The sequence below is a fragment of the Panthera pardus genome, unplaced genomic scaffold (genome assembly GCF_024362965.1).
Source record: "Panthera pardus isolate Hobbes unplaced genomic scaffold, ASM2436296v1 HiC_scaffold_21, whole genome shotgun sequence".
Classification (NCBI taxonomy): domain Eukaryota; kingdom Metazoa; phylum Chordata; class Mammalia; order Carnivora; family Felidae; genus Panthera; species Panthera pardus.
This window is the reverse complement of record NW_026526777.1, coordinates 31656588-31684343: the sequence shown is the minus strand read 5'-3', so window position 1 is coordinate 31684343 and position 27756 is coordinate 31656588. Positions and strand designations below refer to the sequence as shown.

At 37.7% G+C, this 27756-nt stretch overlaps 1 protein-coding gene across 2 annotated transcripts; it reads right to left on the bottom strand.

The window, feature by feature from the left end:
* Positions 1 to 1182: 1182 nt before the first annotated feature.
* Positions 1183 to 26428, bottom strand: ATP6V1G3 (ATPase H+ transporting V1 subunit G3). 2 transcript variants are annotated; one of them, XM_019430655.2, is made up of 4 exons: positions 26287 to 26423; positions 13853 to 13953; positions 6414 to 6613; positions 1183 to 1298 (listed from the first exon to the last, which is right to left on the bottom strand). In XM_019430655.2, exons 1-3 carry the CDS (start codon positions 26366 to 26368, stop codon positions 6440 to 6442), a joined length of 357 nt encoding a protein of 118 aa, XP_019286200.1. In that variant the 5' UTR covers positions 26369 to 26423; the 3' UTR covers positions 1183 to 1298; positions 6414 to 6439. The 2 variants fall into 2 exon arrangements, with proteins under 2 accessions (XP_019286200.1, XP_019286204.1); XM_019430659.2 differs by lacking the exon at positions 1183 to 1298 and adding an exon at positions 4845 to 5113 and having other exon boundaries at positions 26287 to 26428.
* Between the last annotated feature and the right edge of the window lie 1328 nt (positions 26429 to 27756).

Below are 27756 nucleotides of genomic sequence, written 5' to 3'. Positions count from 1 at the left end.
CTTGCTCTACTTCAAAAAGGAGGTAATAGTTTACTTACACTGGCTGCGAGTAAATTACAGTGATGTTCTGCCTTTCCTTCCCTTCCCACCCCCTTCTACACTCATTCTATCCTTAAATAAGCTTTTTTGTTGTGTAGTTCCTTTTTCAACTGCAATAATATTAACTGACATTATTATTATAAGCATGTATGTCACTCATGATGTGCTAGGTAGGTAACATTCAGAGCATGTTATGGGCACGTAGTTATTTAATACTTAGAGTAACTCTGTGGTAAAACTAGCATAGTCTATTTTACAGATGAGGGAATTAAAACAAGAGAGGTTGGTCACATGCTCAAGGTCATGGAGTTAATAACTGATGGTGCTGGGATATGAATCCAGACAGCCTGGTCCCAGGGATGATGCCCTTAACAACACTGCCTCCTTTGATAGCAGTCATAGTAAATATGCTTTTCTTCACACTGTCATAGGACAGGTCCAATTCATTTAAACAATCAAACACAGGGAACCTCGTGCACTCAAAAGTTACATGGTCTTAAACTGGAAGTGAGATCTTGAGTCACAGGAGATGGCAGGAATAAGAATATGAGACTTGTCCGTTATGGTAATGTCCACGGCTATGTTTCCAAAACCAATCTCAAATGTGTGATACATAATAGGATTCAGCAATCTTAATTGAATAAATGAAAGAGTGAATGAATGATTCGTACTGCACGGGATGTAAGATCTCCCAGTTATGTCATTGGTAAGTAGCTCCTTCAGGCTACTCTTAGAAGTGAGAAAAGAAACCCACTGCCCTAACCACTTCCTGCAGTGCCAACATCCGGCAGCACCAAGAGGATGGAGGTAGGGGGATGGGATATGGGACAATCACATAGAAATAACAGCGGTTACATTTCTTCCCCTGGATGAAATAGAAGCATTACATTTTTAAAGTTTATTTATTTTGAAAGAGAGAGAGAGAAAGAGAGAAGGACTGAGAGAGAGAGAGAGAGAGAGAGAGAGAGAGAGAGAGAGAGAGAGAGAGAGAGAATCCCAACCAGGCTTCACACTGGCAGCCAGAGCTGACAAGGCTCAAACTCATGAACTGTGAGATCATGACCTGAGTCAAAACCAAGAATCAGATGCTTAACTGACTGAGTCATCCAGGTGCCCCAGAATCATTACATTTTTAATGGCCTCTGTGCTTAGATTCTTAGCTTTATTTTATCATACTTTCCTTCCAATAATCTTGTTCTCTTTAAATTTAGGAATACAGTATCCATTCTGAGGAGAATTATCCCAGTTCAACTTGAGAGCTGAAAGAAAAAGAACAAGGGAGCTGATGTCAGGTCTCAGTTCAGAAGTTGAGAGGTGGAACCAGACTCTGCCTCCCCCATGCCTACACCTGAGCAGCTCCCCATCACCAGACAAAAGCACACAACTGACTTTATTTCATTTTACAAGTACGACAATATGTCTCCTTTGGACACTCAACCCTGCTTGACAGTCTTATTATAATTCCCCAGCACAGTCATCTGGTCACTTTCTAAAACAACCATTCACTCTTTCTCTTGTCTGGATAAGTCTCCTGAAATTTCTGTTCATTCTCGCCTAATCATTTCCCTCATATTTATTTTGAAAACACCAGTCAATCAGACAGGAACTTTCTCATCTCCCTACTGCTAGACCTACCTACCACCTGTATGTCAAACTCCACTTGTATGTCATCTTCCTGTTAGTGTCAGGTCAACTCTTTTACTTCAGATGGGAATCCTATGCTTCCTGCCCTCTCAGGGACTTTGCTTCCGCAATAGTTTTCTTCTGTTCTTTAGAGAAATATTTTCTTCTCTGGGAGAACTTCAATTGGTGTACGAATATGCTCTCGCATTTCCTATCCAAACAAAAACACATGTTTGCCACATCTCCCCTTCATGTGGTAGCCCCATCTCTGACCATTTTCGTAGTTTTCTAGTTAGCCTGTAGCTGGTGTCTCTCATTTGCTCACCATGCATCTCCTCCTCAAAGGCCTCCTTCACAGATCTGAGTCTGACAGTCACATATCTGTCTTATTGTCCTCCCTCCTCTTTTAAAGCGATAGCTAATGGGGATATCAGTTAGCTATTGCTTCATAACACATCACCCTAAAACTTCGGGGCTTAAAATAACAATTTATCATTGCTCTTGAGACTGTAGGTCTTCTAAGTGGTTTATATGGTCTTCACTTTTCTCACTTATGTGTTTATGGGCCGCCGTGGGCAATGTGGCTCTGTTGACCTCTGTTGATCTAGGTTGGATTTTTCCATGTTGAGGATTGGATGTTTCCAGAGTAGCCTCATCTGGAGATTTAGAAATTGGCAGGTTTTCATACACTGGCCAACTCCATTCTCCTAGTTCTGTTCATCTAGAAAATAATAGTGCTGATCTATTGGTGGCAATTCTTGACTTTGTGCGTGTTTGTGTGTAATACAGAGAAATAAATCAGAAACCATTTTATTCCTCTACATTCTGTAAATTGCATGGCTTTGCTTTTAGGTACAATGGAAATAAGTAAGAACTTAATGGAGTCATTTTTCATTTTGCAGTTTCTGATCGTGCCAACGATCAAAAGAAGGACGAAGGACGATTAAACACATTCTTACTTTATTCCATTTCTGTGTGAAGACCTGTATGAACAGGAAAATTATTTTAGGATAAGTACCTGTGCAAAAAAAAAAAGTCAACATTTTTTTTGTGACTGAGAAAGCTGTCATAGATAAGTGAGTTGTCTCTGAAATATGTAAAACCTTTTTCATATGTAAATAAAGTAAAACCTGGCAGCTTAGCCATATGTGGGAGTGTGAGAGCTCTTGAAAAATGACTCATTCAGTTAGGCATAGATGTGAAACCATATTTGAGTGTAAAAACTACACTTTTACAGAGCTACAGAGCTAAGAATGCTGGAGATCACCACATATTCCTGCCAACACAGTATGTTTGCTTCTTCCATCCTTTTTGGTTCTTCGGATAGTCTAGTAATCAAATTAATATAGGACAGATTAACAGAAGGAAAATAAATTTAATTGCACACATACAGGATGCCCATGAGAAGATTAGACCCAAGGACAGTGGGACAATTGAAGCTTAAATGCCATCTTACACGAGGGGACGAGATAAGGGCCTGGAGTTTCAAAAAGAAGGAGGGTGATTCACAGGATAATAACAGGAGCAGATGTTTGGTAATTAGATGTTTGTCCTGCCACACAGATAGGTCATGTAGATGCAAAAGTTATCTCTTGGTAATAGCTCTCTTTCTCAAATTCTTGTAGGTAGTTTAAGGGAGAGGTAAAGATTTTTCTTGAGTCTGCTGGGTCTTGATTGCTTTCAGCTCAAAATAGCCCACATGCCAAAGTGGCACACTTTGGGGAGATGTTCTGAAATAGTTCAGATGTTGAGAATAGATGTGGGGTCATTAAAAACATTAACAAATACTACAGAAGTGAGAAAACTACAGGTAATGAGTACTGACTTTTGCAAATGGTCTGATTTAGTATGTAGAATTGAATATTGAAGGACCTATGGAGATCATTTAGTTGAATGCCATTTTGTCTATTAAAACATTGAAAAAGAATCTGAGACCAGCGAGATTGAGTAAGTTGCCAACAGGACATAGAGAGTGTGGGGCACAGCCAGGACCAGACACAGAGGCTAGTGACACCCAATCTTCACCACTGTCTTCCGGCTGTCGTAGCTCCTTTACTGCCGAGAAAAATCCTCTACCGATTTTAGTGTATTTCTATTGCATTTAAGCCTAAAAAAACATCCCGTGTAGGCTCAGGAATTTATCAACTTGTGTGTTCCAGATTACATATTCAAGCTTTTCTTACACAGAAAATTGACATCTCGATAGTTTTCATAATAAGGTATTTAAGATATTTTTCATGAGGTAAGATATGTAAGGCAAATCACAAGGCTATGTCTTTTAGAATTATCTTTTCACATGGCAATTTTTCAAAAGTGCAGCTTTGGTCATTGTTTTACATAACTCACCTCTGAAGGAGTAATCAAAATCTCCAAATCTGTGTTAAAGTGGAAATCCTCCGTGGCTGTCCTCATTTGAGGGAGGCAACTTTACTTGATGTCTTGCCTTCGTTCCCCCTCTACCCCCCAAAACTAAAGGACATCGTTCCTAGGAAAGGTTGATACCCTTCTGGTCATTAATTGGAGAATCAGTTGTCTTTCTGGCAAATAGAGAAATCTATTTGAAATTTTTAAAAAAACTAACCTGTTTTCCCAACAAGTTGGGAAAAGCAAATGATATTAAATTTTTCATCCATTTGCCCAATGTCAATATAAAATTGAATGTTTCTGAGATTTAAGACTATGTGGTAAAATTTTAATTTTGTCTGCTAGAGGGGGACCTACATCTAGTGTAGGTTAATCTAAAACAGTGATCAATTAGAATAATTTTAGTCTATATTTGGAATTGAGTAATTTGGTAATGATTAAAATTTACCAGTTAAATTGTGTTTCAACTGGAACTAAATTTTGTCTGCATATATTCTTGGAGAAGCAGAGTACTCCGAGATTCTTAATGATGTAAATATAGAAACTTTTCGGGGAGTAAGTAATGAAGGGTGAGGACATTGGAGTCATTGGCCAGACTGGAAGTCCCATGTCACGGTCATTCAAGCAACTGCGGACAAGTTCCTTAATTGCTATTTCCCATTTTGTAAAACAGGGATGCGTGCTAACACAACCACAATAATGGGATCAAGATAATTCATACGTTGTACTTAAAGTGCCCGGTACCTAACAAGAATTTAGTGATTACTGTCTAGGTGGCTGGGCTAATGGCATACTGTCTGCATTGGTTTGGGGCGGGGGCTGCTATAACCAAGTACCAAACACACTGGGTGGCTTATAAATAACAGAAAATTTATTTTTCATAGTTCTAGAGGCTGGAAGTCTGAGATTAGGGTACCAGCATGGTCAGGGGCTGGTGAGAGCCCTCTTCCGGGTTGCAGATTGCCAACTTCTCCTGAGTGAACTAGCTCTCTGGTGTCTTCTTATAGGGGCGCAAATTCTAATCACGAGGGCTCCACTCTCCTGACTCAATTACTTATTAAATGGCCCATCTCCAAATACGGTGACCCTGGGGATTAGATTTTAACATATAAATTTTGGGAGGGACACAAACATTCAATTCATAATACATACTAACCTGCTACATCACCTGGGGCTTTTTTTGTTTGTTTGTTTGTTTTAATGATTGATTGATTGATTGATTGTTTTTAAGCCTAAACACCTATGCTAACAGCTCATTTAATTATCATTCACTTTTCTCTTTTAAAAAATGATAATTGAGGGGCGCCTGGTTGGCTCAGTTGGCTAAGTGTCCACTTCGTCTTAGATCATGATCTCATGGCTCCTGAGTTCGAGCCCCACATCAGGCTCTGTGCTGACAGCTCAGAGCCTGGAACCTGCTTCAGATTCCGCGTCTCCATCTCTCTCTGCCCCTCCCCCACTAGCGCTCATGCATGCTCTCTCTCTCTCCTTCAAAAATAAATAAACATTAAAAAAATAAAAATAAAAAAATGATAGTTGAAAGAAGAATATCTGGTTAGTTGAAGGTAGGTAGAGAGAATGGTTACATAACCAACTCATATCTTTTTCTGTATCATCTCTCTCTCTCTCTCTCTCTCTCTCTAATCTCTATCTATCTATCATCTATCTTATTTAGGGGGAGAGTGGCAGAGGGAGAGGGAGAGGGAGAGAGAGAGAGAGTGTGTGGAGAAGGCTCCACACTCAGAGTGGAACCCAAGGTGGGGCTTGATCCCACGACCCTGGGATCATGACCTGAGCCACAATCAAGAGTCAGACACTCAACAGACTGAGCCACCCAGGTGCCTCTATATCTATCTATCATCTATCTATCTATCTATCTATCTATCTATCATTTATCTATTTTTCTATCATTTCTGTAGCTATGACATTCTTACTGTTCTTTGAATTAGTGGTAACATCTTACTGATTTCCTCATTGATTAATGACTGGTTTCCTCACTAATGACTTAAACAAAATCCTTGACATCTGTTCATTTTATATCTGTCTGAGATAGAAATCTTTCTTTAAAAATGATCTTTTAACAGCTACAACAAAGAAAACATTTTCTAAATTGCTCAGAAGAAGCATTTTTTTTTTTCCCCCTAAACCTCATACTCGCTAAAAAGTGGCCAGGTTCACATTTTTCTGCCAAGTGTCAAAAAATATGTTACTCTGCCGGCTCGATTTACTTTACGTTAAATGACAAGTCACGCCCATTACCGAGAAAGATATAACAACTTTTTGTTTGTTTGCTTTTAAATTCAGTGCTTATGTGTGAATTATGTCACATTGAAATCTGTAAATGTCTAGTGAATTTAAGATTTACATTTCAAATTTCATGCACATACCATTTATTGAGCAGTAGGGTGCACGTTTAGTGGGTAGCTCTGTAGTTTACGTGGATTCCCGGCTTCACGTCACAAACCATGTTCAAAAGCTGTTTCAGCACGACTTCCATGTACTTGTTGTAGCTTCCATTCAATTCTTTTATCTTTCCGAGTGTTCGCTCGTCTACTTCCTCTGAGAGATTACTTTGAGACCCCATTACCTGACAAAATACAACGGACAGAATTCACCACACTATCCATAGTAAAGTGTCACTGGTCTACTACTTAAACTTGTTTTGGCCTATTTATTAAAGATTGTTCTAGAGTGTACACATTGCGTATTATTTTTCTAGAACTTTCTCAGAGAATGGATACGATCACCAATACCATAAGTGGGATGGATAAACTTTCCTAAAAAATGAAAGGTGGCCATGGTCAGTTACTTCTACTTCTAGGCTGGTCTCCACACAGTGCAAATTGGAGGCACATTCACAATCATCCTCCGTACTCAGGAGGTTTTTCCTGTACTGCATTTTTCATATATTTGTAAGAGTTGCCATTCAGTTCCTCTATCTTCCCCATTGCTTACTTTTCTGAATTAAAAGTCTGGAAAGTAAAGTGGTAAGACATCATTAAACCCCTTGTGCTGGTTTTCAAAAAGCAAATAACTGATTTGCCGATTTTTTAAATATATTATCTGAACTGATTAATTGTTGTTTTCCAGGAAGATATAGTCACGATATGCCCAGTAAGGTACTTTTACATGCATACGTATCTCTTTTTGGATGATAGATAATTTTGAAAATTTTAATATAAAGTGGATTTCTTTCATATTAAGATATACTTGTCCATTTACTTACATTATATAGATACAGTTTAATATATCTTTCTGGTTGCTCTTTTATTGACAGTGATTCCCAGTATTTCCATTTATCTCCAAGAGATTCGACCAAAATATAATTTCACCAGGGGAGTTACTAATTTAAAGGGATTCTTCAGTGAAATCCTTTGAAAAGTTACCCTTTGTAAAGCAATCAACTCCTAATTCATCTCCTTTGTAAACTCAGCCTTTCTTAAACATGGTATTGTTAAGGCAACACAGCTGTTTTTTGTTTGTTTTTCTCTTCTGTGAATGTTTACACACAAGGAAGGTATGCATTAAGTTCAGTCCAAGAGACTCCACTAATGATTGACTTCTATTTCAGGGTTGTTAGACTATTCTAAATTCTAGAATTCGCATTATCTTTCTGGGTCCTAAACTTGAAATCAAACACAATTGAAAGCTATCAGGTTCAAGTTCTTTTCTGTTTATATACCATGCAATAAGGGCTTCCCAGTTCAAAGAAAATCATTTTAAGGAAATATAGCTTCTAAGACATCAAGTAACTTTTATAAAATAACATTGAGATAAGTGAGCATACAAGGAGCAGACATATGGACTGAATTTCTCTTGCTAGGTAGAAGTTTAAAAATGGAAGAGAACTATTTACCAAAATAATTCTACCAAAATCAATTTTTTCCTCTAAATCTACTATATTAAGTGAGATTCTACCCCACTAAAAAAAGTCCTAAATCCAATGTTTTAAGGGTTGAAATATTTAAAAGACAAACTAGTATAAAATTATTATCATTTTTTTCTTTAGAGCAGTGTTAAAATAGCTATTATTAGGTTAGATTTCTGCACTATCCTGCAGGACTTTGGAAAAGTTTATTTCAACCTTAGGTTCTTTTTTTTAAATTAAATTAAATTAAATTAAATTAAATTAAATTCTATTTTATTTTATTATTTTATTTTTTAATTTTTTAAAATGTTTATTTATTTCTGAGACAGAGAGAGACAGAGCATGAGTGCAGAAGGGGCAGAGAGAGAGGGAGACACAGAATCCAAAGCAGGCTCCAGGCTCCTAGCTGTCAGCGCTGAGCCCGATGTGGGGCTCAAACCCACAAACCGTGATATCATGACCTGAGCCGAAGTTGGTCGCTCAACCGACTGAGCCACCCAGGCGCCCCTCAACCTTAGGTTCTTTATTTCAAAGCTGTCCAATAGAAATGTAATATGACCCACAAAGAAAATCATACAAATGATTTAAAATTTTCTAGAGTCACATTCAAAAGGTAAAAAGACTGGGTAAAATTAATTTTCGTAATATATATATATATTTGAGAGAACATGTGTGCACGCGTGTGCATATCCCTCCTCCATCTCCCCCACACACATACACACATCTGTGTGAGTGGGAGAAGAGCAAAGGGAAAGAGAGAATCTTAAGCAGGCTCCACACTCCATGACCTTGGGATCGTGACCTGAGACAAAATCAAGAGTCGGATGCTCGACCAACTGAGCCACACAGATGCCCCTAATAATATTTTTTATTTAAGCTTATATTCTTAATATTATTATTTTAAGGTACAAGCAACACAAAAATTATTCCATTGTTTTTCATATGAAGTTTTTTGTAATCTGGTATGTCTTTTATACTTACAGAATATCTTAATGTGGACTAATTACATTTCAAGTTTAATTAGCTATATGTGAAGTGGCCACCTTTTTTTTTTTTAATAGAATTGACTGTCAAGTTAGTTCACATACAGCGTATGCAGTGTGCTCTTGGCTTTGGGAGTAGATTCCCATGATTCATCGCTTACCTCTAACACCCAGTGCTCATCCCAACAAGTGCCCTCCTCATGTTCATCACCCTTTTCCCCTCTCCCCCGCCTCGCCCCATCAACCCTTAGGTTTGCTCTCTGTATTTAAGAGTCTCTTATGGTTTGCCTCCCTCTCTAAAACTATTTTTCCCCTTCCCTTCCCCCATGGTCTTCTGTTAAGTTTTTCAAATTCCACATACGAGTGAAAACATATCTTTCTCTGACTGACTTACTTCACTTAGCACGATACCCTCCAGTTCCATCCACATTGCTGCAAATGGCAAGATTTCATTCTTTCTCATTGCCAAGTAGTATTCCACTGTATATATAAACCACATCTTCTTTATCCATTCACCAGTTGATGGATATTTGGGCTCTTTCAGTAATTTGGCTATTGTTGATAGTGCTGCTATAAACATTGGGGTACATGTGCCCCTGTGAATCAGTACTCCTGTATCCTTTGGATAAATTCCTAGTAGTGCTATTGCTGGATCATATGGTAACTCTATTTTTAATTTTTTGAGGAACCTCCACACTGTTTTCCAGAGTGGCTGCACCAGTTTGCATTCCCACCAACAAAGCAAGAGGGCTCCCCTTTCTCCATATCCTTGCCAACATCGATTGTTTCTTAAGTTGTTGATTTTAGCCCTCTGACCAGTGTCAGGTGGTATCTCAAGGTGGTTTTGATTTGTTTTTCCCTGATGATGAGTGATGTTGAGCATCTTTTCATGTGTCTGTTTGGTGGCCACCCTTTTTGACAGTGCAGGTTTAATCCACAGATGACAGCTACTACTATTAGTTGTGTTCTTAACGTGGTTTTCTAAGACAACATGATCATTTTCTGAAAGGATTATAGTATAGACGGTACATAGCAAGGAGCCTAGCACTGAGCGACTAATCAGTAAGTGTTAGTGATTATTATTATGATTTTTCACTGATTGTGTTGCTTGTACTTTCTAGTTTTTTAAAGCCATTATACACTTTCAGAAACATTGGGATACCCTTAAAAAATGGCTCATAATCTCATGTCTCATCCTGCATAATTAAATATAATATTTTTTTCTGAGTTTATTTAATGCACAGTAATTTGAGTTTCTACATTGTTCCCTAGACATTACTATACCAATAACTAACCATGCACTATTTTTTTTTACTTTATTTTTTACCTTATTTTAAATTCTTATATAGTTAACATACAATCTTATGTTAATTTCAGGTGTACAATATAGTGATTCAACAATTCTATATATTACTCAGTGCTCATTAAGTGTCCTCTTAAACCCCTTCACCTATTTCACCCATCCCCCCACACACCTCCCCTCTGGCACCATATACTATTTTAGACGGCCTTCCATGGAAAGAATTCCATACCTTTATATCTGCAGACAGTGTTGATTTAAACCACGCAGGTGAGTAAAGAAATGAACATAAGCTCCACAAAGGATCAGTGGCATCTTGTCCACTGATGTATTACAAGTGCCTCAAACACCTCAAAGTGGATGCCCAATACATATTTGTTGAACTGAATAGAACGATCAGATCTCTAGATATTACAGAGAACTTATTACCTGTGTTCTATTGCTCTCATTGGCAGAAGCCTTCTATCTGAATGCTTAGGACACTACAGAAATTAGAAGTTGATCATTGTGTGACATGGGGCAGGTACATTTGATCAAAGGACACCCTTTAAGGACTTCTCACTGTTGATTTTCAAAACTTCAGTGTTGAGACTGATACATATAGATTTACAGCTAAATGACTGATGCTGGTGGAATCTTTCAATATTCAGTACGTTTCTTTATAAATTGTTCAAATGTTCCTGTCTAAGAGAAAGCGGAAGTCCGGGCCCCACTATCATAAGCAAAACACCGTTTGGCATGCTCAATATATGGTTGCTTCAAGGAAACAAAATGTTTTCATGATATGAATTCAGGAAGGAAGATGAAGATACAAAAATCATCATTATGCTCCAGGCGACTATTTTCATTTCTCCTGTTGGGATTCATGATCCCACTGACTTCTGCATTAATAATAGATTTAATGTCTCCACTGTGGTCCGATTCCTTTTAGCAATGTCATATCTCCTTTAGAAGATGTTATATTTGGTAGCAATGATAAGGAAGGGAGAAATAAATCTTCAATAAAACAATATTTGTTGTTATACAACCGACATCGGGATACCTGCTTTTGTTGATATGTCAGGGGAATGGAAACAACACATACATTAACAAGAGCTAAGACACAACTAAAAAAAGTAACATCGAGGTGTCTCACCCACAGCAGGCAGAAAACTGGCTTCTTGGGTCTCCTCCCAGGCCTCCTACTTGCCCTGGGTTAATGATGATGAGATTTAACTGGAATAGCAATATGTCTGACATATGGAGGTCATGCCAAGGAAGGAATATCTGTGCTAATGGTTTTACAATATGCTTGAAGTTAGTGGAGGCCTAAACATGTTGACCTTTCGATGTGAGCTTTTGATCAACTAGCTGTAAAATTGGCTTAGAGCTCTAATTATGAGAGCAATGAGGAGTTTTAATTATTTTCCAAAGCAGAGAACAAATATCCTGAGCCAGATTTACATCTTATGAGATTCTTCTGAAGAAATAACATTTCAAGAGATTTAACCCAGTTACTTTCTAAAATTACAGTCAGTTTTGTTATGACTTAGAAATATAAGTACATCAGAAATATCCTGCATAGAATAATAAATGCTGACTGGTATTAGGGATAACTATTTTCTCAGGTCCCAATATGTTATGGGTCATGACAGGACTCAATAAGAAAGATAAAGTCACAGAAGAAATGTTAGTTACTTATTCTCTCAATGAATATTTATCGTACTTACTATGGAACAGACACTATTTCATTGTTGGGGAAAATAACAGAGAACAACACATAGACCTTATTGTTTTGGTGTTTATAGTTCAGAAGAAAAGACAGGCAATAAGTAAAAAATGTAAATATATGATGTATCTAGTAGTGTTGCATGATATGAATATAATGGAAAACTACTTTCTTTTCTAATGAAAGACACAGTTTTAAATAAGGTGATCTGAAAGATGAGCTAACAAATGAACAGAGATTGAAGAAGGATGAATATGTCTAGAAGATAATGATTCCAGGGAGCAAATACAGGATGTGCAAAGGCACAGTTGGCAGTTGTGTGTTCAATCTGTTTGGGGAAGAACAGGAAGACCGATATGGCTGCAAGAGACCAAGTGGAGACAAAAGTAGTAGAAAACGTTACAAATGACCAAAGCAGATCTTGTTGCACGTTGCTGAAAAGTGTTCTGGTATTCCCTTATGATTTCCTTCTCATTTGGCTGGTTTCTTTCAATAAATCTTTCATGAGAATATAAAGAAATGCTTTTCCCTACACGAGCATTTAAAAAATATCTGCAGTTCACAGTAAAAAGTGGGTGCATGACATTTTCAGAACTGACAGGTTAGAGAGATAGCCAAGGGCCAATCACGGAGGGCTGTATACACATGTATAGACCTAGGATTTTATGATTCGATTTTTGAAAGGCTGATGAGAAGAATTTATTTTTGCTGAGTGGTCCACTTCATTCTGGGAAGGACTTTTTCTTTTAAGAAGGAGCCCCCCTGGAAAAGTTTTTCCTATCATGGGATTCGATTTCCCTGACCCTCTACCAGCCCCACATCTACTCCCGCTAAAATAGAAGTTGTAAGTAAGGGGATTTCCAAAGTGCTTGTAGTTCATCTTTCAATGTCAGGCTTTACTTATGTTTCTATTGGGGGGAAAAACCCTTATATCATATAAACTTTAGTTGTAACACACAGAATTAAAAAAAAAATTCTTAGTCATATCGCAGTAGGAAAAGGAGGATGTTGGTTCTGAAATTTTCATGCACTTTTTTTTTTTTCACTGTAAACTATAGATACATTTAAAGTGCTAGTGGAGGAAAAACCTTTTATTTTATTTTATTTTATTTTATTTTATTTTATTTTATTTATTTTATTTTATTTTTTTAAAGAATTTTTTCTAACGTTTATTTATTTTTGAGACAGAGAGAGACAGAGCATGAATGGGGGAGGCGCAGAGAGAGAGGGAGACACAGAATCAGAAGCAGGCTCCAGGCTCCGAGCCATCAGCCCAGAGCCGGATGCGGGGCTTGAACTCACGGACTATGAGATCGTGACCTGAGCTGAAGTCGGACGCTTAACCGACTGAGCCACCCAGGCGCCCCGGAAAAACCTTTTAAAAATATTTTCATGAAACATTTGTTGAATGGAGCCAGACAATTGAAAAGGAAATAATAAAAAAAAAAAAATACCAGAAGACTTTGTAGCAATTTGCTGAATCTACCATATCTACTTTGGTCATTTGTAAATCTTGAATATGCCAAAGAAAGTTGACCAAGAAACTCATTCTATAACAGTGTGAAACACTTTTTATTGATTGTAGTGGTAAATATTAGTAGGCACAAAAATATGTTTTCTGAAGTGTTTTTCTTAATAAAATGTGTTCATCATCTGTGGTGGGAATAATACTTCAACCAGTCCCTTCAGTTTGAATATTTGAAAATATGATTTTTAATATGGACTACATATTAGACATTCACTATTGATTGATACTTTAGACAGCAAATCGAAAAGTCTGGAAAGTGAACATGTAAAATCAGTAATTCTGTAACGTATAAGATTTAGTCTGATGTTCAGGCTTAGTTGAACTGTGTCTGCTCAATCTGTTGCATTTTTCCCCCTTGATATTCTGCATTACACCTCTTGAATATTAATGTATTATAATCTATACCACATAGAAAAGCTGTGCTAACTTTCTTACTTACCTTAGATTGTTTCAGTCGAAACTCCTTATCTCTCTGCATTCTGTACTGGTTAATTTCTGCCACGGCTTCCTCCTTAGCTTGCTTCAATCGCTTCTCTTTCCCTGAATATTAACGGTGGCAAAGGAGGAATGAATTTTTTAATCGACATGGAATTTCAAACTTCAATTCTAAAAAAATAAAATAGGCGAGGTCTACATTGTTTTCCTGATAAATTTCTCTAAAATGGTGAAGTTCATTAAAGAACAGTATTGAAAAACACCTTACTTTTTCAATTGGGTTTTTTAGAGCATGGAAATGACAACTTTCTTTCACACTTACATGTTTAAATAAAATATCTGCCCATTTACTCACAGCAGTAACAGCCAGAGAACAGATTTTAGCTGTCACTTATTCGGAAAGACATTATTTGGTCAGATTTTCTGTCCTGATTTGCTGCCAGGAATACTTCAGTCCACACCAACTGGATCCGATTTAACACTGGCAGATCTCCAAAAACACTACAAACATGCAATTCAGACTCTATCAAACTGACTTACAATTTTTTAAAGCATTTTATTGGGATTTTTTTTCTTAGCATTTGTTGACTCTAGAATGTCTGATTAAGCCCCACAGCACATCAAAGTAGGTATTTTTTTGTAGTAGCTTTCTCTGAGGGGGACTTGAAAGTGGCTGTAAAACCAATTGTTTTTAATGGTTAGGAGACTTAGTTAAATAGCTCTCTTTTCTTTTATTAAGAGCAAAGGTGTAAGCCTTAAGCCAGCAGACAGCAATGTAGATGAAAGTTTCAGACAAATACAATGCTGCGGGGATCATTAGCTAGACACATGACTTTTTTTTTTGACAACCAGAGTAAATTTGGGGTGGGGGGTTATAGACTAATATTAATTGCTGCTATGCCCCCCAGCACCTTCAGGGGGTTAGGTACTAATGCTTTGTGGTCATTAAAACTTTAAAGAAACTCCAAACTGTATTAAATTTTTTTTTTATCTGAACCCATTGTCCTTCAATTTCAGTTAAATGCCTTCATTCTTTTGCTTATTTAACAGTTTCTCTGATAGTGTCTCAAGCTTTTGCTTAGAATTTTTGTCAACTGTTTGTTATATTGTGCAGACCTTGAACTAAGTAAGCATGTTTTCATTAAGCAGCGTGAAAGAAAATCTTAACATAAACTTCTGTCATCCACATACATACATGTTTTTATATGCCTTCATTTTTACATACCTCTGTAGCATTTGAGTGTAAATGGTTCCTGAAGCTCTCTCCCTTCTAAGCATGTGGTGTTTTGCCAGTTACTGTACATATATGCGGAATAAAGATAGATTTCCCGAGTTACAAACTGACGTGTCTCTTTTAATGCCTATTGTCCTTGAATGGGACTGAGTAAGCCTCATGCAGAGCAGACATTTAGCTACGTCTTTACTCTCTATAAAATCCAAGGTCTGGTGAAAATTAGTGTTCTTCTGATGCTTGAGGCTTAATGGAACATTAACAACACTGCTTACTTTTTTTCTACTTAGTTAATGCTCATTATCATTTTGTATTTACAGATTCCTTAATTCTCTACATTTCTAACCATTTTGTGGCAACTAAACACTATTCACGGAACAAATGCACAATATGTTGATAGGGGAAACTATCCCCTGATCCTCAGCCTTCTTTCTTATCACGGCTGTCATTAACATTAGGACAAACATATATTTAATGTGTATTAACGTTCTGTTGGTAATAATGGGTTGTAGGATTCATAATCACTTATAAAACAAATGACCTGAGACGTCACTACTCTTCCACGTTAATTACATAATGTATAAAAATATTGGGTTCAAAGTCACAACTCTAGTACATTAAAAAATAATAATAATAATAATAGGAAAAGCTCTGTGTGCCCTACCCTGGAGCAGAATCCAGTGCTCTACTTAAAAGGCTGTATATTACCTCCATCATACAGTGACAGGCTCAGAGTGTGTCTGTGATTCCCCCGTCATGGCACCAGTCACCTGCTGGTTCTCATTCAATTAAATAGGAGAGCCACAGGGAAATTGCTGCTGGCACAGCCATTTTCTGGACAGACTCAGCAGCTGCCGCTGTGTGAGAGCCTGCATATGCTACACCTGATTTAATCCAGTGGAAGAAACTGGAGCCTAAAGCCTGCTGTTTGACTAGAGGTGAAGCAAAATGCATGCATGAAATCAACTTCCATTAACCTCTAGCTTTCTTCTCTGTCTGTGTAGGAAGATTTCCAAATTTTAATATTATGCCTTATCTTCTTAAGCATTAAAAGTATTCTGGGACCTAAGAAGCATTAAGGTTTATATTCTTATTTCTCAACACTGTCTGTATCAAACATGAGGATGATCCTATGGAACAGTCCAGATTTTAAATATTTCAATCAAATATTTGGTCCCAAACTTCCTACAAGGTCATACAGGCTTATCAGGCCCAAGGCTTGTTTGCTTTAGAAGACGTGGTTATCTTATACTACTAAAGCAGGTGCTCTAGAGTTGTGCAGGAAAGGATGGTTTTGATTTGTCCATCCATTATTCACTCATTGTTTATTGAACACCTACTATACATTCTGCATAGGGCTACAGATAGAAGATAGTGAAATGCATGTGGTATGGTCCTTGCACAAATACAGTGTAATTTGGAAATGTGTACATGGTGCTCTGGCTTCCAAGAAGAAAATGCAAAATACATAAAATTGTGAAGAATATATGTAATCAAGTAGGAAAACAACGGAACATATGTTTTGGTTCTGTTTGTTCCATGGCAATTGAAAATCACACATGTATGGAAATTTTCATTACTTAAATTCTAGACAGTCAGTGCTTGCCATCCATCCCAATAGTTGTGTTATGTCTTATGTTATTAGGGTAAGCAGGGGCGCCTGGGTGGCTCAGTCGGTTAAGCGTCAGACTTCGGCTCAGGTCACGATCTCTCGGTTCACGAGTTCGAGTCCCATGTCAGGCTCTGTGCTGACAGTTTGGAGCCTGTAGCCTGCTGCGTGTTCTGTGTCTCCCTCTTTCTCCGCCCCGCCCCCCTACTCTGTCTCTCTTGCTCTCAAAAACAAATAAAACATTAAAAAAGTTTTTAAAAATTATGTTATTAGGGTCAGTCAAAATATAAACAACTGGACCCAGATATGTAGAATGGGGGTCAGAGGAGGCTGCCAAGCGGGGTCAGGGGAGACTTCCCAGGAGGGGATGATTGAGCTGACTTTTTAGGCAGGACAGCCATGGGGATGAATATTTCATTTTGGAGATTAGAACAAAGCACAGAGACCCTTCCTAAGCTAGTTTTGGACACTCTTTGTAAATGGCTACACCTTAATAAAGGTATTCATTTTTTAGACATGTGGCTTGTCATGCAAATATGCCCTACATTCAACATGCCCTGATTGAGATATTTTACGGGAAATTTTGTGGAAGGGAAAGAGAAGGGGAAAGATGTTTGAATTGATTTCCAGGTGATTGGTAGGAAAAGAATTAAAAACTCAATTTGGGCAGGTAAAACTCAATTTGGGAGGAGGGAGTGCAATGTGAAGGATGGGGTCTCCCTGGTTTTGTGGTTAGGAGAGGCCATGTAAATTGAGTGTCCCAAATGCGAATGAGCCCTTGAGACACAGAGACCCTGTTCTGTTGACTGGATTGTTATATTGGTTTTGGAATTTGTTTAGGGATGAGGATGATGGGATGTCTATTATTATTTCAGAAGAGAATCAAAATTATACACTAGGCACAACGGCAGTAAGATATTAGAAGCTTTGTAACCTGAAGCAAATTAGTGTGTCTGAGCCTGAGTTTTCTCATCTATAAAACAGATTTAATAATTTACCGCAATAAGTCATTAGATGTTTTAGGGAAAAAAAAATGTAATTAAAATGCTTGACAAAGAACAGCTATTTGATTATTTTTAATCATGATGAGGAAAATGAGCCCAGTTTCTGGGGAACTTTGATTAAGAACAAAGATAATTAATACAATGTGAGTTTGAGGAAAAGTCCTGAGGCTGTCACTAGAAAAGCCTCTGTGGGCTTCCCTGAGGATATCCAAATGGAGATAGTTAAGGCATCTGGACAGACAAGTTTGGATCCAGAAGCAAGTTCTGAAATGGATGTCAGTCGTCTGGGTTTGTACATGTGCTAGTCATAGGGATAGGATTTGGACTGCAACCAAGGGTGAGTGTACAGAAGGAGGAGAAAAGAGAGCTAAGGTCTCAAACTGGGGGGCTGCCAACATTCAAGAGATAAGAAAAGGAGGAGAACTCTCAGGAAGAGCCTGAGAGTTAGTGGTCAGAGGAGTAGGGGAAATCAAAGAAACATTCAAGAAGGATGTGGCCAACAGTGTCAAATGCTACAGAGAATGGAAAAAAGAGACATTTAAGCAACGAATATTACTGAATATCCTCTTTGTGCCACACACTGTTTCTAGAACTATAAATACAACAGTGAAAACCATAAACAGACCAACTTTCTATTCTCATGGAGCTTGTAATTTGAACGTATTAGGTGGAGATAGAAGGCAGAGAGTTTAGGGGCACCTGGGTGGCTCAGTTGTTTGGGCGTCCGACTTCGGCTCAGGTCATGATCTCATGGCTCGTGAGTTGGAGCCCCGTGTTGAGTTCTGTGCTGACACCTCATAACCTGGAGCCTGCTTCGGATTCTGTGTCTCCCTGTCTCTCTGCCCGTCCCCCACCCATGCTCTGTCTCTCTCTCTCTCAAAAATAAATAAACATTAAAAAAAAAAAAGAAAACAGAGTTTATGATATGATAGTGATAATAAGTGCTATGAAGAAGAAAGAAGGAGCCTAAGGGATAGAGAGATGGTGTTAACTTAGGTAAGCCTTGTCTTTTGGATGAAGTGATATATGAACAGAGACCTAAAAGAAGAAGACAATTAGCCATGCAGCTATCTGAAGGGAAAGAGCATTCCAAGTAGCGGCAACAGCAGATGCAAAAACCTTGGGTATGTGACATGCTCGAGAAGCAGCAAAACACTATCATGGCTGGAAGAAAGAGAACAAGATGACTGAATGTTAGGAGACGATACTAGAGAGGTAGCAGTGACGGCAGGTCACACAGAGCTCATGGGGCACGATAAGGCTTGTTTGGTCCTTGAGATGCTAAATTCATGAAGGGTATTTAGCAAAGGTGGGGCATGACATTATGTATGATTTAAAAGAATTTCTTTGGCCGGTGTGGTGAGAATAGATTGTAGGGGCAAAAGAGAATCAGGAAGACCAGTTTGCAATCTATTGCAATAGTTCAGATAAATGTTAACCGGAAATGGTAAAGTAGCAGAGGAATTAGCAAGAAGCTGTATATACTTTGAAGGCAGAGTTGATGGATGAACATGAGAGAGAGAGATAAGGCAATGATGACTCCAATATTTGATTTTGGGAATAGAGTTGAGGATGCAATTTAACTGAGATGCCTGGTAAACAACTAGCGACGGTAATGAGAAGGCTGATGTTCGCATGACTTTGGAGATTGAAGAAGCACCCAGGGCTGGAAATAGCAAGTTTAGGAATCATCATTTATGGAGCTGGTTTTTAAAGCCATGGGTTAGATGTGATCACATAGGCAATATCTACAGATATAGAAGAAAACAGGTTCAAATTGGGACCCCAACTTTAGAGATTAGAAAGGTGGCAGATAGCCAACTGTGAAAGTGGTGTCCCAAGGTCAAATGAAGGAAAAGTTTCAAAGATGAAAGAGGGATCCAGTTGTGACCGAGGTATCTAATTAATAAAAAGGTTAACAATATTTGTGGTCTCGGCAAAGGGAACTTTGGTGGAGTTATAGCGACAACAATCTGGTTGAAGAGGGTATTATGCTAAGTGAAATCCGTCAGGCTGAGAAAGACAAGTACCATATGATCTCCCTCATATGTGGAATCTGCACAAAGCCACAAATGAATAAATAAACAAAAAGCAGAATTAGACCTATAAGTACAGAGAACAAACTCATGGTTGCCAGAGGGAAGAGTAGTGGGGGGATTGGCAAAATGGGTGAAGAGGAATGAGAGAGACAGACTTCCAGTTATGGAATGAGTAAGTCACAGGAATAGAAGGCACAGCACAAAGAATATAGATAATGATATTGCACCAGCGTTGTATGGTGACACATGGTAGCTACCCTTGTGGTAAGCATAGTGTAACGTATAGAGAAGTTGAATCCCTATATCGTACATCTGAAACTAATGTAGCATTGTGTGTTAACTACACTCAAATAAAAAAAAACTAATGAAAAAGGGGAGTTCAGGAGAAATTTGAATAAAAAAAGGTAGACACAAGGAATACAGGCACCTTTTTACAAAAGGGGACAAAGAAGATAAAGGCTCAAGACAGTCAGTCAAGTGGATTTGACAGAAGATGTTGTGAGTTCAATTGTGTCCTTCAGAAGGATATGTTTAAATCCTAACCTGTGGTACCTGTGAAGGTGACCTTATTTGGAAATAAGGTCTTTGCAGATGCAATCAAGTTCAGATGAGGTCATACCGAATTAAGATGGGGCCTACATCTTATAGGAGTGTCCTTACAGGAGAGGGAAATTTGGACATAGAGACAAAGAGGCACAGAGAAGACACATAAGGGAGAAGGTCTGTACTTACAGAGGTAAAGATTAGAATGATGCAGCTCCAAACTAAGGAAGGCCAAGGATTGTTGGCAATCACTGGAAGCTGGAAGAGAGGCGTGACAGATTCTTCTCCCTTAGTGCCTCCAGAAGGGACCAACCATGCCAGCACCTTGTGTTTGGACTTCTGGCCTCCAGAACTGTGAGAGAATACATTTCTGATCTTTTTTTTTTTTTTTTTAACCATCCTGTTTGTGGTAATAGTCACAGAAGCTCTAGGAAACTAATACAGGGGCGCACAAGAAATAGACTGAAGTGTCAGCTGAGCACTGGAAGCAAGGCCAGGTATCCACGTGCGTGGCAGGGAGAGTAGACATCCAAGTGAATGAGCCACCTGACAAAAATATGCACGAACCAAACAGAGGCTGCCTTACTTGATGTGAAAACAAAGAGCACTTTGTGAACGGAGATTGCGGTCTGTTACGAATAGCCATTTTTATTCTGTTGTGCAGAAGAAAAACAACAACAACCTTCCTTGGCTTTTGGGGATTGTGAATAGTATGATAAAACCAACCTGGTTCAAAGAATGTCATTATCTTGCTCACTTGCTACAAACATTAGATAAAGTCATGTCACCAGAAAAACAGAGCAGCAGAGTTCCTTTGGTTACACAGTTTCTCTGCCGACCCTAATCTCTCATTTCATATCTTTGCTTCCTTGGTATTTCTTTTGCAATTCTTTGTACTTGTATTTTCCTTATTAAAAAAATCGTTAGTAGTTTTGTGTAGATTCTGGATTGAATATAATCAATTGCTATTCCTAGATGAAAATGTTCTGTGGCTGTTTTAATATGTCCCACTTGAAGAAATGAAAGTCCAATATACTTACAAATACCCCATTAGTCTGTGGACTGTTAAAAAAAAAAGAGAAAAAATTTACAGGCCTACAAAACACACAAGACAGGACCATGAAATTCTAATATAACAACTTTTATTTTATTAGTTTATTAAAAGCCATGTCTTCATGAACCAAAGTATTCACTTGCATAGAGAAGAATTTATTAAATCAAATCAAGGTGCTTGTTTAAATAATTTGGAATATCTGTCTATTTGGAAGCAAATAGGCAATTAGATGATTTAAAAAAATATTTATGGTTGGTGTCCTATAGACCCAACACAAACGAATCTGCATTATTATATTAGCTGATGTATCATCAAAGTAGATAGTCAAAATATTGTCTTAACTATTTATTTTGCTCTAAAGTATAATTCAGAGAGGCCCTCATGGAAGATTGTGCTTCAGAGATCAGTGGAGCTCTATTATTCTGCTGTACTTTTTGACAGAATTCTTTTTATTAAGTAGTGGAAGAATATTCATAGTTAATATTTATTGAACACCTACTATGTGCCAAGTAGTGTTTTAAGTCCTTTATACATATTAACTCAGGCAATCTTGAAAATTCCATGAGGCAGATAGTGTTATCTCCATTTTGAGGCCAAGGAAACTGAGGTTCAAAGATAATCTGGCCAATTCACCCACCCAGTAGGAGGCAAAAACTGGATTTGCCACCAGGCAGACCAGATCCAGAAAGCGAGCACTGACCACACCATCTTGGCAGAAAATTCTAGGTGTGTCCTTCACTGTTATTAAGATTGTCTATTGCTTTTAGAACATTTTAAATATACCTACTTGTTCAGTTTTTCTCATGTTCAGATTTGAACATTTACATTGTTTACCACACCTTCCAATCTATATTCTGTAATACAAGTTCTAATTTTGAGTTAAACACTATTTTTGTCAGCTGCCAAAGTAGATAGACTGAGTGTTTATTTGTGAGAAAGGCTATGGTTCATCTTTGGAAATAATTAGGGATTATGGATTCTCTATGTGATGTTGAGTCACCTGTATTTGAGCATTTCAAAAGAGCTGTAGAGTTTTCCAAGTTTCAATGGGTGCAAACGGAATAAATGCTGATCTCATAACAAGTCATAACTACAAGTAAAAATACCAAATATTTCAGAGGAACACAAGTCTTTTTTCCTCCTATTGATGATGGTACCTTGAATTTCAAATCTAATTCTGTTGGAAGTAGTTCAGTTGCCCATACCTGGAACTCCAGGACAGGTCTGATGTTCTGCTGTAAAATATGTAACTTGCCTTGGGCCCACACACTCACTTTTATGTTTTGATTAATGCAAATTTTTAAGGCAGAAGGTGTTAATTTCAAGTAAGATAATTTAAAATAGTGCCAAACTACTGTGATTCCATCTAAAATCGACCTAACAGCAAGACTATAAAAATTTGTGTCTTAACTGATAAATATAATTTAATCCGTAATCAGTAAACACAGGCCGATATCTGAGCTTTTCTAGCCATCTACTAGAGGCAGTCCAACTCTCCCTCATTACAGGAAAAGCTGACCCAGAACTAGCAGCAATTGTTAAAAAAAAAAAAAAAATTAGATCGTCCTAATCTTTTATTCCATTCTCTTATTTTTATTACTTATAGTAATATATAAGTATACATATTATGTTAGTTAAAAATAAAAATAACTATTTTGATTATACTCTATCTTAGGTATAGTTTTCTGATCCTTAAAACATCATGGCCATCTATCTATCTATCTATCATACATATGGCATATATATATCTATCTGATATTTATATATTTCATATATATATCTTGTATTTCTATCTAAAAAAGAGTCAAACTCAGAGATGTGGAAACATAAGAAAAAAACCAATGCTTTTTCTACTCTGTTGTTTCACAGCCCAACTTTTTGAGTCTGCTCACCATTTTCCCTCACATCAGCCCAGCCACAATGTTCTCTCGTGACCGGTGAGTGTCTTGAGAGCAGAGACCTGTATATTTCATTTCCAGAGACCTAACAGCCTTCAGGAGAATTCCTGATACATCAGGTCTACAAACTCTTATCTATATCCTTTAAGGCAAAGCATTTATACCTTGTATTGTATTATGTAGCAACTTCACTGAGCTCCAAGGCAGTCCTTTTTAATGGAATATATTAATATTTTTGCAGCATTATATATAAATATACTACCTTACTAATCTTGCATTTTTCTAAAATGATTAACATGTGAATTGCCATTGTTTTTTCCCCCCTCTCCGTCCTTCCCTGTCTCCCTCTCCCTCTCGTTTTCTCTTTCTTTCTTTTAGGTATATATTAAGGAGTCCTTCCATGTGCAGATTTCTGAGAAGCTTTCACATAAATGGATTTAACAAAGAGAAAGTGATCCTAGACTTCCCATGATGGTGGCCACTATTGCAATGTATTGGTTTTCATCTGAAACTATTCTGTCAGATATTCAAATGAATTGCTTTTTGGGGGGAAAAAAGTGAAATATATGGGTTTACAAAAATGATGGCGATCTGTACCTCTCATGGCATTATTCCTTTCTCCTTTTTATGTTCATTTATGCATTTATCTCACTAGAATTGTTTACGGAAGAGTCTAGGTCTACTCATTAGTGTATATAACAAAATGGCTTGGAAACAGTAGGCCCTCAATAAATATTTACTAAATTAAATAAATTAATAAATTGCAAAACCAGTGAAATATGAGAAAGGTGGCAAAATACCGGGTACAAAAGGTAGTATTTTATTTGCTACAGAAGCTTGAGAAGTCAGTATGACGGGCGCAGTAACTGAAGTTGTAACCATAAACTGTTACCTGCTCATAGCTACGTAAGAAAGCAGCTACTATCTGGAGAAAACTGTCCTTAAAGCCTATGCTTTGTGAGGCAAAGAGGACAGACTGACATTCTCTGTAAAATATAGCGCAAAGGTTGGTTGTGCAAATAACATTTGAAAAAATATTTTCCAAAATGTTTTTATGGCCTGGATACTTATGATTACTGGTTGCATATTGGCTTGAATATTTATGACTGAAGACCAAGGGAAAAGGTACACAAGTAACTTCAAGTTACTGGCAAATCAAATGAATGTTTTGTATGAAAATAAGATAATATGTGGTTTACAACACTGCCTTCTGGGAAAGATTGTCCAAGGACAGCATATTCGCTCGCCGAAAGGCAAACAAGGTTGGCTTTTATTTTTACTATGAAATCTGTGTCTAGAAAGTTTTGAGTGGTCCTCTCCTCCAAACAACTTGCATGATTCACAAAGCCTTTCTTCTCGAACGGCTTTGCAAAAGACACACTGGCAAAAAGCAACTGAATCATATGATAGTATTAATGTGCTCAATATTGTAATTTTGCTTTTTCCATGATGAGGAAGCAAAGGTAATGCAATTCTAACATCTTAAAATAAGTTGGCCTTCTGTTCTGGAAGTGGTTAAAAATTTGCATAAAAGATAAGGAAGTTTTCTACACTGCTTCAATCAGCAGGTCCTTGACTGCTTTGTTTTCTATAAAATTACTCTGCATTCATACCATTTTGCAGTCATTTGCATGGTTTGTTATAGAAAAAGAAATGGAGAAGTAGGTACAGTTTGTCTTGAGTTTTTCTCCTTCCTTTTCTCTTTGAGCACCTTCCACATGATGAAGTAAGTCCTCCTTTTGCCGCTGTCGGTAGTTACATTGCCCACCGCTCAAGAGATCAACTTAAGAAAGAAAAATGATTTTACCTGTGATCAAAAAACCCTGTGGAATGAGTACTGCCTCGCTCCTGGTCTCGTCGCTTGCATTATAATGCTCTGTTACAGCATCCCATTCCATACATCTAAACAAGCTTTTGCACTACGTACTCTGTTCCCATCACTATATTCACCCAAAGAGTTGCATCAACATTTTTAAGACGGGGCCACTTCTTACTGAATTTTGAATCTAATTGCAGGGGCAAGACATGTCATTAGGAAGAAGGTAATAGACGCAAATTATTATAGATTAAATAATACTGTGATATGAAACAGGATAGTGGAAAAAGCATAGTTCTTATTCCTAAATTCGAGTTGTTCATTGACAACATGTCAGTTTATTCATTATGAAAATTATGAAAGTTTTGTATAGTGCAGTTGTTAAGATCTTCTCTGTACCATTCGTACTATGTGTGAGTTTAGGCAAGTTGCCTAATTTATCTGAGCATCATTTCTCCTCTTTGCCAAAAGAGTTGGTGTGAGTAAATAAAGTAAGAATTAAGCATGGTGCCTGCGTGATATTTTCTATCTTTAAAATATGACCTTTGGCAAATGATGAATTCTCAGTTTTTACATACATCATGTGGAAATAATAGTAACATCTCATTCATATGGTTGTGGTGTATATCAAAGAGCATAGGAAGGGGGTTGACATTTACTCAGATCATTCTGTACTGATATAGAGATGCATGACTACATAAAAAGAAGGTTAGAAAATGAGAATAAAATGGAAATATTTAAAAAATATTGGCAGTTAAAAGCCAATATTAAAGAGGGATGGGAACCAACTGTTAACTGTTACTGTCACAATTTTATAGGAACAGAAACTGATGCTTACAGAGGGTAAGTAATTTGCTCACGTTCACTCACAAGTAGATTCAGTCTGGAAGTTGTCTATCTCTTAACCGTTTCACAATATTGAGAAACCGAGGCGTGGCAACATTAAGGAAGGTGCAGAGACAAGCCTCAAGGCCTTGTCTCCTTGTAAACTCAATGTCCACTGTCATTTCATTTAGCACATGACCTCTTTGGAGGATCTGGGTTAGAGAACTTCGTCCTCTGTGTAGCCAGAGGGACATATGACTGGGTAGTTTCAGTGAATTGGCCAAGCTTTCTGAGGGTGTGGTGGAAACAGGGTTTGAAGCAGAGTCTGTCTGCCCCTAAAGGCCCATGCTCATTTCGTCGCACCCGCCTCAATCATTTTGTGACAAATCCCTTCTAAGTAAGACAGGACGGAGACTTACTCTTCTTGGCTTCCTCTAGCTTGTCCTTGGCCCTTTTTTCTGCCTGAAGGAGCTGGTGGATCCCCTGAGACTGGCTGGTCATGGCAGCCTGCTTCGAGTTAGGTGGCTTCTGTGAAATCTGGGAAGTGGCACATCTATTTATCCTTTAAGAAATCACCACATAACTCAGATTGTTGGGTCAACAGCGAGTTCTAAACACAGGTGTTTGTTCCCAAATGGCCTGATTGGGCCAGATAGCTGGGCCCCAAGGAGAGCCCAAGGGTGGAATCCAGAAAAACAAGTTCAGTCAAAATGAGGAAGCTGAAAACTTGTCATTTCAGCTAACTTCAGTCTTCTATACAAAATAAGATTTTCATGGGGTATTGAGTCTACTTATAAAAAAAAACAGGTAAGATACCTTTTGGCAGATTAGCTTCTTTCTTCCAAGAAATATTGACTTATTTATGATTTTTTTCTTTTTTTAAATGTTTATTTATTTTTGAGAGAGGGAGAGAAAGGGAGGCGAGTGGGAGAGGGGCAGAGAGAGAGAGGGAGACACAGAATCCAAAGCAGGCTCCAGGCTCCGAGAGGTCAGCAGATCCCGATACAGGGCTCGAACTCACGAATCATGAGATCATGACCTGAGCCAAAGTTGGATGCTAAACAGACTGAGCCATGCAGGCGCCCCACAAAATTTTTCTTTCAAGTTGAAAGACCTTTCTTTGTTCTTGTCCATGCAGTTCTGGTTTTAGAGGTTTTTTGTTTTACTTGTTTCTGCGGGTACAATTTTCTGTTTTGGGTAAATTTATTAACTTTTTGCTAAGAAGGAGATGTCCTGGCTTTGTGCACACAACATAGACTAGGAATCTATTCTTTTCTTTTTGTAGGCCTCAGGTGATAATAATGAAAAGATTTCTTTGGGGCTTTGAGTGCTTTTTAGTTAGTAATGCTATATGCTAGAGTTTCAGGGAGATCTCAGGGTGGTGACAAAATCAGGATAAAGGGAAATTATAACTGTAGGTCTTGAGGTTCAATTAAAATAAATTAAACATGCATTTTATATTACTCAGTCCTTATACTGGGTGTTGTCCTAACATAGTAAGTACAGTGAAATCCACCTTGATTTGATTCAATCCAGTAGTGATTGGAACAAGTGAGAATGTTAATCAAAATGGAAAACTATAAAATATAATTCATATGCATCTAAAATTGTTATAGAAGAATGAAAAGCTAATATGTTGACTTATGGCCAAGGCTTTTCTTTTTCCTGAAATGGTCTGCAAATTGGAATTTCACATATTGTTACTTCCATTAACTACGCCTCTGTTGCCTCACTTATAAACACCAGGTCGAATTTCTTTCAAGAGGCACGTGGATTTAAAAATAATTGCAAAATAATCTGAGAGCTAAATCTTTTAAGGCTTTACTGATAACTTTCCCCTGATATTCTAGAGTTATCTCGTTGTCCATGCCTGTAGCGCAATGTTATGT